At 36.8% G+C, this 16104-nt stretch overlaps 2 protein-coding genes across 2 annotated transcripts; both read left to right on the top strand.

The window, feature by feature from the left end:
- The first annotated feature begins 915 nt into the window (after positions 1-915).
- LOC137712691 (coiled-coil domain-containing protein SCD2-like) lies at positions 916-6922 on the top strand. The gene is made up of 17 exons (XM_088684254.1): positions 916-1494; positions 1832-2001; positions 2110-2185; positions 2358-2399; positions 2543-2605; positions 3384-3433; positions 3512-3539; positions 3631-3705; positions 3783-3893; positions 3973-4033; positions 4306-4422; positions 4530-4648; positions 4760-4829; positions 5340-5381; positions 6009-6049; positions 6140-6266; positions 6537-6922. Exons 1-17 carry the CDS (start codon positions 1129-1131, stop codon positions 6665-6667), a joined length of 1689 nt encoding a protein of 562 aa, XP_088540380.1. The 5' UTR covers positions 916-1128; the 3' UTR covers positions 6668-6922.
- Positions 6923-11985: 5063 nt separating this feature from the next.
- LOC137712692 (serine carboxypeptidase-like 45) lies at positions 11986-15408 on the top strand. Its single transcript, XM_068451824.2, has 10 exons — positions 11986-12443; positions 12669-12770; positions 12919-13014; positions 13577-13669; positions 13769-13848; positions 13943-14224; positions 14424-14548; positions 14655-14747; positions 14827-14944; positions 15069-15408. The coding sequence occupies exons 1-10, from the start codon at positions 12176-12178 to the stop codon at positions 15216-15218; spliced, it is 1407 nt and encodes a 468-aa protein (XP_068307925.2). The 5' UTR covers positions 11986-12175; the 3' UTR covers positions 15219-15408.
- The last annotated feature ends 696 nt before the right edge of the window (positions 15409-16104 follow it).

A 16104-nucleotide genomic window follows, 5' to 3' on the forward strand; every position in this document is an offset into this window, starting at 1 on the left:
ATTGGAGCCGTGAGGTTCCGTTCGAACAACGCATAGCTAGAAAGGAAGGGAGGACAGAGAAATAGAGACTGGAATCGATAAGGAGTTTGACCAGGAATGAGAAAGAGACATGAATTGAGAGGTCTAAGAGGAAAAAAAAAGGGTGAGGGTGGGACGAAGAACTGAGAGAAGAGGAAGAGAGTGGGACGGAAATGGTAGGAAAAGATGGAGAAAAAGATAAGATCATAATCAAATATTAATAATTTATATATTAAATAATATAATATTAGAATTTGTTATTATCCAGCTGTTTAGTCCAATACTGCACCAAACGTTTCACTAAGTTAGTCCAGTTTAGTCTAGTCTAAGTTAGTCCAGCTTAGTCCTTGAAGCTAATCTAGTCCGAGATAGTCTGACGCAACAATCGCCCCCTATTAGTTTTACTTTGATCTATGAATTGCATCCAAAACAATACATGACTGCCTGGTAAACTTGACTAATTAAGCTCGATTAAAAATATATCTTAATGAATTAAAAACAATTGTGAATTGTTAATTGACTTTAGTTTTATCAATCAACCACAGAAATCCAACACAAGGCATAATTGTGACTTGACTTCTCTCTTCCAAGTAGGTGGGTGTGGTTGGATAAATAAATCTTAATTATTTAGTCTTAACAACTCATTGTCCAAAGCTTTCTCCGCACGGAAACGTCAACGTTTCATGAACCTCGTCTCGTCCCAACGTTAGTCCTTGCCCCGGAGCAGAAAGTCTACGTGTCCGAAATCGCCGACGAATGAGTCATTATCCGAAATATCTGGCATCGGCCGCCACCAAAGTTTCGGGCCCACGCCTCCTCATTTGACACGTCACCGCCGGCTCCCGCGAAACGTGCTTCGACGTCAATTAAACGCACAAACGCCACCGTTTTGCTCTTAAGCACAGAGCAATGCGCATTTCAACCCCACACAACCTGTCGCTGACCCCCGAACTCAAAAGGGAAACACACCTTCCCCTATTTCTCTCGTCTCCCTCAGTCCACCCCCCGATTTTCCTTCGATTTTCTCGAGAAAATCTAACTTCGAGAAAATTTTCTCGAGAAAATATCAGCTTTCATTTCACAGCAATACACACACATACACATAAATAGATGGATCGGAGGAGACCTGCGAGTCCGGGGTACTCGCGCCAGTGGAGCGGAGGATCGAGCAGCGCAGGCTCTTCTCCGGCGATGTCCCCGGCGCACCCTCACTCCCGGCTTAATCCGTCGGCCACCGGAATCTCCACCATCAAGCGAAATCAAAACTTCGCCGCTAAAGCCGCGGCTCAGCGGCTAGCTCAGGTCATGGCTTCTCAGTCCACCGGCGACGACGAAGACGACGACGACGATCTCGGTTTCCAATTCGCTCAGCCGCGTCATGGACCGTCTTCTTTGTCCGGAAATGGTTTTACTAACGGCGCAAAGCCTCTTCCGGCGATTCCGGTTACTCGGCCTAATAGATCTCCGTCTCCTGCGGTAATTCAGAATCTACGCTGATAATTACGTGATCTGAATTAAGTGGAATTGAAGTTTTTATTTATTTATTTAGTTTAATTTCGTTAATGCTGTTTTAAGATCTGAATTGTGCTTAGTTCGTTGTGTTTAGATTGAGTAGGAGCTTAATTTTATAGAGATTTTAGTTAAATTCGAATCGAATTGAACTTAAATTATTTTTCCTGCTAGAGTTTTTTTATTGCCTTGTTCTTAATTAGTGTTAAGTTAATTATTTTGACTTAACTTTCTATTAGTAAGCTTGTAAGAGGATTTGCATGTGGTGATCTTATGGCTGATTGAATTCTGGTATTTTAATTAGTTAGGTAGGAACTTTGTAGAGCATACAACATCGGTTCGTTCCACATCAGCAGGGAGACCCTCTATATCAGTTCGTTCAGCGGCAGTAGTGCCACCGCTGAGCAAACCCTCGCTTAGAACTCCGGTAACCATACCTCCAATTGATCCTCCTACTAGGAATAGAGATAAAAGGCAAGTTCCGAAGATATCTATTTCTCACTTGCATTGTTGTAGCTAGTTGATGTTATCAAAGTTTAGGAAGTATGTGTAGCTAATATATTTAATTTGTTACCGGGACAGGTTTATGCCAGATATTGGACAGTTAAACCCCAAAGCCCCAGGAGATGAGCGTGAGGCTTCTGCACTTCGTGATGAAGTATGTCATTTTCGTCTCCTCAAATTCTGTCTTCATAACAGACGCTGATAACCTTTACCTGTATTTAAGGATACGTTTATCACTACAATTGAATTTAAGATTGGTATTTGCAGAACCTTAAGTGTCGGTTTTTAAGAAATACTCTTGAAACTAACATGTACTGTAATTGCAGCTTGATATGCTACAAGAAGATAATGAGATTATACTCGAGAAGGTGTGCTCTTATACATTCTAATACACCCAAGCTTATGCAAATACTCTACATCATAATACAGACATACATTCATAACCACGCATGCACAGAACATGACTCGTTATATTCTATTTGTGAAATTTATGCCTAAATATGCATTACAGCTTCGCCTTGCTGAAGAAAAACATGCGCAAGCAGAGGCCAGAGCAAAGGAACTTGAGAAACAGGTCAATCCTTTTATTCATATTTGATTTAACTGTATAGCTTGTAAATCAGAAATGTTGCCCTTTAAAAATCAGATGTTTCCTTTTATCATGGCTTATATGTTCCTCTACACTGTTTGGATGAGAAAATTTAAGATTATTAAGGAATTCTAAAATGATAGAATTTTATTTTCTAGAACTTGTGAATTTTCTTGTTGGGTTAATTTAAAAGAACAATGCAATTTGATACGGAATTTAATGTGTGTATAAAAAATGTGCTAGTAGTGGTGGCGGCGGGGGTGATGATGTGGGTAGCGGTGATGGCGGTGGTTGGTGGCGGCAGCAGTGACGGGGGCCACAACGGTATGTGGTGGTGGCAGGAGCCACAATGGTGGTGATGATGGTGGGTGGGCGGTGGTGGCGGTGTCAACTCATGGTTGAGCATTTTTTTTTTTATTTTTTAATTTTAGACTCTGAATCATAGAAATTTGGAAATGACACCTATTTACATGGAATTTAAACTTGGGAATTGGAGGTCCCTAATTCCATTTTTTTTTTCCACACGGAAATTTAAAATTTCAATGTTTATGAATCAACCATTTAGTGGGATAAGGCTTTGTTGTTGTTGTATGAATCAAAACAAGGTAATTGGTGCGTGTCAATTTATAAATTCTGTCTATTGTCCAAATTGAAAGTTTATTTCCCTCATCCAAACATAGTGTTATAGTTTTGACAATATTAGCTTAAGTTTGCTACAAAGAAGGTGGCGGTGCTGATTCAGCTTTTTTTATGTTCAATACAGGTTGCTAATCTGGGTGAAGGTGTAAGCATGGAAGCCAAATTGTTGAGCAGGTAATGTTGAGTTGTTTTGCATCTGTTCTGCTATTATTTGATATCCTGGTTGTGATTATTTAAATGATTCATCTGCAGGAAGGAAGCAGCTTTGCGTTCAAGAGAGGTAAGTGGGGAGGTTAAATTATTGATTGAAACTTGTTCCGTTAAAAATGACGTAGTGGCTATCTTTAGACTAAATATTATTGATTGTTCAGGCTGCTCTTCTCGCTGCCAAGCAAAACAAGGATGGGAAAGAGGAGGAAATTGCAACTCTTCGTTCAGAAATTGAGGTATATTCTTTAGATCTTAATCATGTGTTTCTGATTTATGTGATAGCTTCATGAGTTTATTCTCTTGTTAAAATCAGAATTTAAAAGACGGGGCCGCAGCAGCAGTTGAACAGCTTCGAGAAGCAGAATCTGAAGCAAGGACTCTTCGTACAAAGACGCAAAGAATGATTTTAACTCAAGAAGAGATGGTTTGTCTACTGAAACTTGAGTGAGATTTATTTTTATCTGTTCATACTCTTAAGTTTTATTTCTGTATCCATCTTTTAGGAGGAAGTTGTTTTGAAGAGATGTTGGCTTGCTCGTTACTGGGGTTTAGCTGTGCAACATGGTATTCTATTTCCTACCATCTTCTCCTTCCTGAATGAGGATATAAATTGCATGCCTAAATCTGATATCTCAGCTTGCTGAGGAATTTTGCACTTTATTTGGAGATTTGGTTAGTTTCAAAATTGTCCATTCCATCATGGTCATAACATCAAGAAAGTGTATGGTGAAGTGTGTTTATACATGTGTATATGTGAATATGGATTTGAATGAATCAATTTGTGGATTTATAATTAGTTAGATTTTGCTTTATTTGCTGTTTTCTTTTGTGCTTAGGCATATGTGCAGATATAGCAGTGTCAAAGCGTGAGCACTGGTCGTCGTTAGCTCCTCTTCCCTTTGAAGTTGTCATTTCTGCTGGACAAAAGGCAAAGGAGGAATCTTGGGGAAAAAGTTAGTTTATTCATTCCTTATATCAAAGAAGACGATTTTGTTCTGTCTAATTTGGTTTTTCATTTGATGCACTCAATTAAAATTTTGTACTGTATGATGTGTACCAGGTGGTGATGATCCAGATAGAAGTAAGCTGGCACGGGATTTAACCGACCTTACCGGCGAAGGAAATATTGAGAGTATGCTTTCAGTGGAAATGGGTATGAGGGAACTATCTTCTCTAAAGGTCTATTCCTAATCTTTGACATATAAATCTTTGTATTCTTCTTTAAAACAATATATACTTTATATATTATCTGGCTTTCAACTTCTAATTTCTGCACTGCATTTCTTTTAGGTTGAGGATGCTGTTGCGATTGCATTGGCCAAACATATACGTCCTAATTCCGTTCGGCAGTCCATTTTAGGTATTTTTCTTAATTGTCTCATGTTATTCTAGAGTTCTTTTTCCTCCCTCTTTCTGGGACAAAAGTGAACTTTATTATTGCATGATCTTATCCTTCCGTTCTTTTCACGCTTGGTTGTCTATTTTCAATGTGAAAATATGTGTCGAACTATATGTTTTCTTTCATACGATAGCTCGAAGATGTTGTGGAGAAAATGGACTTAATTAGTTAACTCTTTTTCTCAGTCATATGCCCTGTACTTCTTTCTTTTCATATTCTTGATTTTAAACTATAACCATTTCTTGGCAATATAATTAATTTGTAGTGATTCTGATTATGGTTTTTTGGTAAACTATTCTGATAGTTACATCCATATGCTTAATAGTTCAAATGCTGTTTGGCGCAACAATTTTATTCTTGCTTTCACACTCTTTCATATTGGCTATTGTAGAGTTGTCCAAGGGTTTTTAAGGAACGGAGCAGAAAGAATCTCATAAAAAATGCTTACCTTACTTTTCATTTGAATTTCAGATTCCAAATCGCCTGGCGACCCTAAGTTCATGGAGGCATTTGGTAAGAGAGAGATTTTGATCTGTTGCACAATGTGTCTTCATATCTATTATTTATGCTGAAATTAAGGAATCTCAACGCACACAAATCTTAATCATACAAGAAAATATTTGTATTACTACTTCTCAAAGCCTCCATCTTTCGTGATGACTTTTCCTTGTAACTTATGATTAGTATAAGTTTGGCCGTTTTGTTTTAGGTGGGGTTAGGCGAAGGCATGTGATTGACTAGAAAAGGTGACCTCAACCCTATGTCGAAATTTTTTAATCGAACCTTTTTGTTTCCTGAGTTTAATTTTGGTACAAGGAATATTGGGGAAAGTTTACTAGTAACAGAAAAAAATTGCATGTGAGAATGGTTTATCATATTATGAGACCTTTTATATTCTTCACCCTCCCCGTGCCCAAAAGCGATCACACGTTTTTGACCTAAAAAAGTGAACACACGGTGTGTTTTGGGGAATATCCAAGACCAAGCAAGTGATTCAAAATTTACCTGCTTAAAGTTAAAGTCATCTGATAGAATCACAGTTATATAGTATTTTATGTAGTATTACACACCCAGTTTATAGATAGATTTAAACTGATGGCAATTACCTTTATCACTATCCCCGTCTTTCTTTTCTTGCAGATCTTAGTGATGAGGAGATTGAAGATATTTCTTTCAAAGTGGTCAGTTGGTTTACCCCCTTGAATATCCCATATATGCTCTCGTTCTGCTATCATGCTGACATTTGTTTGAGTACTCCATTGACATCGCAGGCTTGGCTGACTTACTTTTGGAGAAGAGCTAAAGTACATGGTGTGGAAGACGATATTGCAGACGACCGGCTTCAGCTATGGATAAACCGCAGTGCACAGACACCAACTTGCCATGATGCCGTGGATGGTAAGCTTTCTTCATTACCAAATATCAATCAACAGTGGCACTCATCAGGCCAGCTGGCCTTGCCTGTATTTAATTGAAGGCATTCTTAGTAATGATGGGCTATCAATGAATTCGTTATTTGAGTTGCTAAAATAATGCCATGACCTTGACCGGAATTAAACGGAGAAATAGAAATACGTAGATTGGGAACCTTGTTTGTGTTGCGAATTCTGTAGTTTCTATCTAATGTTGTTGCTGTAAATGAACGTATAAGTGCTTAACTTGTGGCAGTGGAGCGGGGTTTATATGAGCTGAGGAAGCTGGGGATAGAACAGCAACTTTGGGAAGCATCTCGTAAGGAAATCGATCAGCCCATCTCGGCTTACAAGTCAGCTGCATCAGATTTTGATCCCTCTTCGTGATAGCATATTTTGATCCCTCTTCGTATCAGACAGCAGATTTTGGTCCCTCTTCGTGATAGACGCCGCCTTCAGATTGTTTGTTATGCCAATTCTTTTTTCTTTTTATACTTTTCACATAAAGTTCTTGTCCACGCTGCTAGCATTTCTCTCTCTCGCGCATAAGCACTAGAGTTCCCTGTATAATTAAATAGAGTTGGGATTGTGGTACGCATATCACTCAATTTTTTCTATGTAATCAAGTTCACATTTTTTTTTCTTTTTTCTTGCGAGGGTTTGTGAATCGAGAGTCATTTTTCCTCCTCTGCTCTTGTTTATATGGATAGAAAATCGCAATTGTTTTTGTCGTAACTATATTCTCAGTTTCAGAGGATCTACTGGTGCCAGCCATCTTTGTATGGATTGTTAGCGTCAGTCGCTCAAGATTCAATTTTGTTTATTGGCATATGAATTGCGCACATGCTGGTTGACGATAGCATTCTCCCCGTCATATATAGCATGAAAGATTATCTTTATAATTATGTGGCCCAACATTACGTCGATAATGGCCATCTTGTGTAGATTGTATCGTGATGGGGAGGAGTCAGGAGTGAGCTCATAATCTGTAACTTAGGTTCAGCATATAAATTCAAGTTTTCGTCACAACTGCAGTTTGAACTGTTGTGTGTATGGGCCGATCCATATGGGGACCATGGAGTCCCACGACCCACCGGAGCCTACGAAACACAAGTGAAGGTCTGTCTAGTGTCCTCTGAATGTTTGGTACGAGGCACTGTCGAGAAGACCGGGCAAGGGGTCTCGGCAGGGGCACTTAGCAACACTCAGCAGTTGACATGCGCAAATCATGGCTCGTAGACAATAATAGGCTCATCAAGTGCTCGACAAAATGCCCTTAAAAAAATTACGGCTCTACGCTGGGACCCCTCAAAGTTATAACCTAGATGCTTGGAGCACTAGTGTTGTGTTTGGGTCAGTAACGTACTAGTTGAAACGATGTTAAAATTTTGTGTTAGCACGGAGTGCTATGAAACACTGAATTCCTCTAAGTAGATAACAAAATCTTCCTAAAAAAGGCAATTGCCAAACAGAAAACAACATAAGCATCTCCTGTCAAAGCTATCATGCTTTACAGCGCCCCTAAATTGGGAAGAGGATTCTCTCTCCTTCCCTCCTTTCATACTTAAACAGTTACGGTTAAGTTATATCAACATCTTATATTGATTTTTTCATAAAGAAAATAAGATAAAAAATAATGTATGAAAGGAGGGAAAGGAAAGGGATGGAAATAAGAGAGGAGGGAATCCTACTCTCCTAAATTGAGAAACATGATATATATATATATATATATATATATATATATATATAACAAAAAGAAGCAACTCATAAGCTAGCATTTCTTAAAGTTCAAGTCAACCTGCTTTATGGACACAAGTTGTGATTTGTGGCACTTACTACATGCCCTTAAAACAAGGAACTCAATAATATTTTCCTTTTTTTGACAAATTTTTTATTTTATTTTATTTTATTATGAAGCTATTTAAATATAGAAAAGTTGATGAGCTTTTCTCCACTACGAATATAAAAATTATAAATTTCATCAAAAGGGGTTAACATAGGATGAGGATCCTCTCTCCTGATCCTCTATAAATTCTAAAGATTTTTACATCTTAAGCATTTGTCGTACATTGTGTGATCAGTTTTTGTCATGTACTATTTATATTTAATTTTAAATAAAAAATTAAATAATTTATAATCGTACGATATACAATAAATGACTAAAATGTAAAAATCTCTAAAATCCCAACCATTTGAATACGATGAAATCCAAATCCGTTAGCATATGTAAAAGAACAGTGGAAGAAAAAAGATGAAAACTTTGCTTGCATGCCAGGAGTTTATAAAAATATATAAACTCTACTCTGACACATTTTCCAACGGTGATGCTCCTAACCACTTCCCATTCATACTTTTTTTTTTTTTTTTTTTTAAATCCTTTTTTTACCTTATAATTCTAGACAAGCTTCAAAACTATGGTATCATGGAACAATTAGAACATATCAAAGAATTTCAACATTTTTATGAAAGGATACAATCGAATTACCTTTTCACAATTTATTTTTAATTTTTATTCACAGAAAAGCAAAGATTCAAATCTAAAGCTTTTTTTGATATCAGAAACAATCAATGACGAAGGCAGCTAAGACCTACTAAGAGCAACTACCCCAACTAAAGTTCTATGGAGGCAAAAAAAATAAGGATGTTTACAAAATTAAAATTTATCATATTTATGTACTTTAGTTAGAATTTTTAAATAATATGTATAATAAGCTATCATTGTGAAAAAAAATGTCTACAAGTTGGCTTAATGAAATTTGATAAGAAAAGAAAAGCAATGGAATTATACAAAAAAATCCTACTATCGTGAACTTTTTTCCTCAAATTTGGAGGTTAAGAAGGCCGCCCCTGCTAAAAAAAGTTTCTAGCTCCGTCCCTGGAAACGACCATTAACCTAAGAGCAAATTGATAATGTTGAGCGTTTGTTAGATGCCAAAATTATGACCTTAAAAATCAGAGACAAGGGGTTGAAGCAATGATGAAGAAGACCATCCATATTCATGAAATGTATGTATCTTGGGACCATGTTTCTGCCATAACCAAAGCATGGGATTTATGAATGTGATTTGTCTATTCATACCATATGGCCCAGTGATGGAATCTACTTGGATATCAAATGCAATGACTTCATGATGAAGATTTTATCTTATGCTTAAACATCATAAGTGAATATCTAGGTTAAAGATGAACATTGAGAACAACCATCCATTATTTCGTCGATTCTGGTTACTTCATTTAGTCTTCACTTTATCGGAAGAGATCTTAAAAGAATATTATAGATGATCGATGTTAAATTAGAAAGAAAAATGCAATTGTTTGTAAATTTGAGTTTGTATTGTGCCCTTTTTGTTCTTGATAAACCAAGGAGATGTCACCTTGAAGTGTTGATCCTCTTCTTCACGGTCGAGGGTAAACACTTGCATCATGTGACTCCACTAGAGAGGTAATCTCGTATGATGTTTCATTTAGAATAACATGAGAAGCTAACTAAAATGATCAATTTACAATCTCAAATGTTAAACGAATCAAAGCCAAATACTGACAGTATTGCTAAGTTAAAATTATATTGGGTTAAATGGGCAGTGGCACGTGTCAAGTAGAGGAGGTTAAATGGGTGTACTTACAAAATTGCTACTTTAAAACTATATTGGGTTTACCTCGTACTTAATGTTTGAAATGTCACATAAACTTATATATATATTTTAGTTTGTCATATGCGTTATATTAACTTTTTGAAATCGTTAATTTGTCATCTCATTCTAACACCGTTAAATTTTCCATCCAAAGTACTTGCACATGACCTATGTTTAAAGTTGTTGTGGACATTTGACCTCATTTTTATTTCATTGTTTGCCAAGAGCAATAACTTTGTAAAAACAATGTAAGTTTGATGATTACCATTATTTTAGAGGACAACTATACTTCAGTAACATGTGATATATTATATATTTTGAGCACTATATTGTTAGAGAGAAACTCGACCATAATTATATCATGTCATTCTACTAAATTTCCTTTTTGTTTTGGAATAACAAATATTATTCCATTGCATAGTCATTTTCATTTTGTAGTTTGTAAAAACTCTAGATTTTGTTTCGTTGAAGGCAACTTTTTAGAAGGCAATGGAGAGTTAAAATGTCTTAAATAATCTCAAACACAAATCGTGTACAAGGCACACGATTTATTTTAGATGAAAAACCTGACGGAGTTTGGTGTCAACAAAGGCACCCCTTTAACTACTACCACCTTTTAGATTTAAAAATGCAGAAGGTGAAGTTTTTATAATCTCGTATGACCATTTTTCTCAGTGGTCATTGGGTGAGATGCAAAATCATTTGTTAGAAACGCCACGCACTGCAATGTGTTGTTGTTTTTTTCTTTTAACAATTGAGTTTTAGAGAAGGAAAGGAAGCAGATCGGGTCCCATTAGAATTTAGAAGCAAAATTACTTGTTGTTTGTGAAGCTCTGACGGGGAACATGTGGTGTCTCTGTGGACCTGCATCCTTGTGAGTGTTCAATTCATATAAAATACGAAAAGAAAATGACAACATTACCAAAAGTTGAATACATCATTGTTATAACAAAACACTTTTTAACAAACTCTTTTGCAGATAAATACATAAAGGTAATGTTTGAGAGCTCTTGATGATAAGTATCCGCTCAAACTATAGCATTTGTGAACTAACTATCACGTAACTCAGCGATATTTCTCTTCTCAATTTCATTTTTAAGTTTTAAATTTAAATTCGGTAATAATTTGGTTTAATTTCAAATTTGACCGCTTCCAATTCAGAAGTTGTATCTATGAAACAAAGTATTGGAAAAATTCTGGGTGCGAGTTTTCGTCGCAAAAGTTCTCAGTTAAATTAGTAGCAAAATCCTTCAATATAGTTCGATGTGAGATATGCTTCAATAAGAGAGTCAATGTCCTATATCAACTTTCAAATATTCTCTAAATTAGAAAACTAGATATGGGATTGTACTTGTAGATCAAGAAAAGTTATCAAATCAAGCCAATTTTTTGGGAAAACCAAAAAGAAACTACAAAGCTATCAAAGAAATATATTCATATCAGAAAATTACAGGAAAAACATGAGCTTAGGAAAAAAAATACACACACACACACACACATTTACATATATAATGCTATTTTCCACACATTTTTCTGAGATGGAAAGTAATCTCCTGTAAAGCCACTTTCCATGGATCATGCTCAATACTGTTTAGTTGAAATGGAAGAAGAACATTGCAGAAATAACAAAACTGAAATTTCTGAGAATTAATTCAGAGCTCTTGTAAAGCAAAGGCCATTGATTCCATCATGCTCTCTACGATTTTCAAAAGACCAAATAAGTACAGACCAGACTCACTCTCTACAGTCAAGTCATTCTGTCTCTTACACATCTCTTTCATCACCGTTTTCAGGCCTGCAATCAAAAAGCTAGGAATGTAATCATAATATAAAACAAGGTAATGGCATTACACATGTAGGTCACGCCAGTTGGCACGTTCGTCCTCTTACATTTGAGTTTCAGTGACGGTCTTTTAAATTAGAGTAGTTTAGAATAACAGAGATTGCTGTAATGATATCTCAAGTCAATAACGCATTACTGCATGAGAAAATTAAAATGCATGACAATAGGTGATTGATTTGAAATACGGTTATAATAGCATTATAGTAGGCTAAGCACACATTATCGCGACTGAAAATCAAAACGGGTAACTTGAAAATACAACTGCAAAGTCTACAATGGCATTGGTTTAGGTAAGTTTCTCTCCATCTATATAGTGCCCCCACTCTCACCCTCATGCTCTCCACTAACATTTAAACACCTCTCCCTCTCTCTCTCTCTCTCTCTCTCTCTCTCTCTCTCTCTCTCTCTACTTCTGAAACAATGTGTCCTTCTGGGACATGGAAGGCCATGTCAATGGCTGCAGCAATTTTTCTTCAGCTCTGCTATTCCATGGAGGCTGTTGAGTCCTCTTCTCATCACCACCCTGATCACAAGATTATCAGCCTTCCTGGACAACCCCCAGTCGGATTCCAACATTTTTCTGGTTACATTACCGTGGACGATCACAACCACAAATCTCTTTTTTACTACTTTGCTGAAGCCGAAATCACTCCAGCTTCAAAGCCTTTGGTCCTCTGGTTGAATGGAGGTCAGTAACTAATTACTCCCCTTTACTTCCTTCAATGTGAATTAAATTTACAATGCGGTTGCTTCATGTTTTTTTCTTGACACAATTATATTCTAAATTACTCTAATCTATGTGCGGGATTCAAACTTGAGTGAAAAGAGTCGGCACACTTGCCTGACTAACTGGCCTAACTCACACATGTAATGCGGTTCCTTCATTGTTGGGTTAAACTTTGTTTTCATGTAGGACCCGGTTGTTCTTCTCTTGGGGTAGGAGCATTCTCTGAGAATGGACCTTTTAGACCAGATGGTGAGGTTCTGGTTAGAAATGAGTACAGCTGGAATAGAGGTAATGATCAGTTTTAGTTTCCGCTCTCCGCGCTCAATTCTCCCTTCCCCAATATCGCTTGTATATTAAAAAGAACGATGCTAGGTGCGGCTAAGCTGCATGACTTGGAAATTAACACATTCATAATTTTGGCATTGATATAATGCAGAGGCAAATATGTTGTATTTAGAGACACCAGTTGGAGTGGGATTCTCTTATGCTAAATCAAGCTCCTCCTATATAGCAGTGGATGACGAGGCAACAGGTATACTGTCCATGTTCTATCGCTTCCAATAATCTCTGTTCATCCTTTTGTTTCTTTCTTTCTGCTTTTCTCCTTTTGAAAATTTGGTTTTCCAAGTGGACTGCATTAAAGTTGGTTAGGCTTTTCAAGAAGTGACATTTCAAACTGTTATTCTTGGCTGAAATTTCGCTGCAGCTTTTGCTTTCAGCTCCCTAGGTTTGTTTTTAGTAGTGAGTCTACCGGGTAGTTCGACTTTTTAAACTATCTTCATCATTCGATTTTTTAGAGTCATTCTTCACAATTCATTTTCTGGACTACTCACTAGTCCCGAACTATTGAAGAAAATTTGCAACTCCCCCGTGAAGAAGAGATTTTGCCGTGCAACCAAGATATATCATATCACACGATACGAGATATATAGAAAAGAGATATTTCCTTTTGCCCCCAGGAGCTCAAAACTCTTGAGCTGCAAATCTTTAGTATTAACAAGCTCTTTTCATTTTTTTTCCTTTTTATATTTCTTTGTCCTAATTCATAATTTAGAACTTATGATATTTTGTGTTTCTGCATTTGACTTCTCAAGCGAGGGACAATCTTGTATTCTTGCAACGCTGGTTCAACAAGTTCCCCCAGTACAAGCACAGGGATTTGTTTCTAACAGGAGAAAGTTATGCAGGTACTGCAAATAACCATTGCCGAGAGTCGTTTTCGATTTCCTGTTTCATCCACTTTCTTATTGTTATTTTCTTCTTTTTCTGATTATTATTAATTCCAGGTCACTACATCCCTCAACTTGCAAAGCTTATGATTGAAATCAACAGAAAGGAAAAGTCGTTCAATCTAAAAGGAATTGCTGTGAGCAGAAGCACTTTTACGGGAAGTTTGAAACTAACATTCGTCGTTCAGAAAGTTGAATCAGCTAATATATGGATATTTTCTCTTACTGCAGCTGGGAAATCCTGTTCTAGAATTTGCCACGGACTTTAATTCGAGAGCGGAGTTCTTCTGGTCTCACGGCCTAATATCCGATTTAACATACAACATGTTCACTTCTGTCTGTAACTATTCGCGCTATGTGAGCGAGTACTACAGAGACTCGATGTCGCCTGTTTGCTCAAGGGTTATGAGCCAAGTGAGCAAAGAAACAAGTAAATTTGTGGACAAATACGATGTAACCCTCGATGTCTGCATTTCATCTGTGCTCTCACAATCCAAGGTTATAAGCCCCAATGTAAGCCTAATTCTCTTCCTTTTAACTTTTTGTTACACCCATTTTCTCCACCCGCACATTCCTTTTTTATAGCTTTTGGAATGAATAAATCATAGGATATTAAGGAACATCAATAAACAGGAGCGCACGGAGATCAGTTCCATATTTTTCTGAAATTTTTTCTCATTTACATCTACGTGTTCGTATTATGTGGCTGCAGCAAATGACTGAGAGGATAGATGTGTGTGTTGAAGACAAAACTGTGAATTATTTGAACCGGAAAGATGTGCAGAAGGCTCTCCATGCGCGGCTTGTTGGCGTTCGGAGATGGGATGTTTGCAGCAAGTAAATTCTTTTTACTTGAGATTAAAGAAAAAGCTGACGTGGGAATTCTAAACAAATACAATTTCTGCAGCTACTAACAGAAATTTCATACTTTTGCTGCCTATAGCATTTTGGACTACCAAGTGCTCAACCTGGAAATACCTACAATCTCACTAGTCGGATCGCTTGTGAAGCAAGGAATCCCAGTCTTGGTGTACAGGTAACTATATTTCAGTCTCACATGATATATGGATACTTCTAGCTGCTACGAAACTAATTCATAAAAAAATTCAATTCAGTGGAGATCAGGATTCTGTAATTCCATTAACGGGAAGCCGAAGTTTGGTATATAGATTGGCAACGGAGTTAGGATTGAACACCACTGTCCCTTATCGAGTTTGGTTCGAGGGAAAGCAGGTATTATGTCGCAATGCTTATGATCACCCTTTTTTGTGCCATTCTAAGAATTTATTTGTTACAAAAAATGAGCAACGGAAATCGGGTTTTATACTTTTATACGATTTCTTCTTGTTCCGTCCAGGTTGGTGGGTGGACTCAAGTTTACGGAAACATTCTCTCATTTGCCACCATCAGAGGTGCCTCCCATGAAGCTCCATTCTCACAGCCTGGGAGATCACTGAGGCTGTTTAAGTCATTTCTGGAAGGCAGGCCTCTGCCTGAAGTTTTCTGATACAATTGTTAGGTCCTTGGTGTTTGAGTTTGAATACATTTTTCAACTGCACAAGGAAAGGAGGGAGATTTTGTGTGTGTATGTGTGTTTGTGGATTTTGTAAATGTGATGACTGTTTGGGTTGGAAATTTTTTTTAAAACGAGATGAAGAAGATTACAAGAGTGAAAATCACAACGTAAGTTTTGTTAAGACAGTTATACTAACCGAGAGTGATATCACAACGTAAGTTTTGTTAAGACAGTTATACTAACCGAGAGTGATGTAGAGTCCGATAAGATTAAAATACAATATATCACATATTTAACTTGTGAAAGATGCCATACGCAAAATTTTCTCGTAAGGCAAAGCTCTAATCACACTCAAAGCAACTTTCAACATATTTATAATGCATGTAGGTTGGGCAAGAATGTGGTCAGTATACTAATTAAGATGGGTTAATTACGACAATGGTCTTTGCACTTGTCCTCGTCTTTCATTTTTGGCATTTGATTTAATTTTCAAATTTTGTGATTCTCCAATTACGTCACTTGTTTGACTACTTGACTACCCTTCAATTGATCATTTTACTTCTCAAATAGATGGATAAGTAAATAATAATGTAACGAAAAAATTAAAATAAGTAGACAACGCATTTAAAAGATCATAAAATTTTAAAAACGGAATTGAATGCCCTTATAAAACTTAATGACCAAAGTGAAACATATATGTTCGGCAACCAACGTTGTAATTAACCCTTTCGAACTTAAGTAGGGTTTATCCGAAAAGTTCAATTTGCTTTAGTTCCACCAAAATATTCATCATTTGTACAAACTTGTTTTAGGGCCTTTATTATTTCCTCTTCTTTAGGAGAAGTGTACTTTTTTTTATTGGATTAGGATATTGACT

Source organism: Pyrus communis, chromosome 14 (genome assembly GCF_041283825.1).
Source record: "Pyrus communis isolate YQ-2024b chromosome 14, ASM4128382v1, whole genome shotgun sequence".
In the NCBI taxonomy this organism is placed as follows: Eukaryota; Viridiplantae; Streptophyta; class Magnoliopsida; order Rosales; family Rosaceae; genus Pyrus; species Pyrus communis.

Excerpts from the sequence above, each read along its gene's own strand:
- LOC137712691 (XM_088684254.1), top strand. The coding sequence starts at position 1,129 with ATGGATCGGAGGAGACCTGCGAGTCCGGGGTACTCGCGCCAGTGGAGC. Across the intron at positions 3,434-3,511 it reads GAAGCCAAATTGTTGAGCAG|GAAGGAAGCAGCTTTGCGTT; the intron begins GTAATGTTGAGT and ends ATTCATCTGCAG. Across the intron at positions 6,267-6,536 it reads TTGCCATGATGCCGTGGATG|TGGAGCGGGGTTTATATGAG; the intron begins GTAAGCTTTCTT and ends AACTTGTGGCAG.
- LOC137712692 (XM_068451824.2), top strand. The coding sequence starts at position 12,176 with ATGTGTCCTTCTGGGACATGGAAGGCCATGTCAATGGCTGCAGCAATT. Across the intron at positions 14,549-14,654 it reads AGATGGGATGTTTGCAGCAA|CATTTTGGACTACCAAGTGC; the intron begins GTAAATTCTTTT and ends TGCTGCCTATAG. Across the intron at positions 14,945-15,068 it reads TTTGGTTCGAGGGAAAGCAG|GTTGGTGGGTGGACTCAAGT; the intron begins GTATTATGTCGC and ends TGTTCCGTCCAG.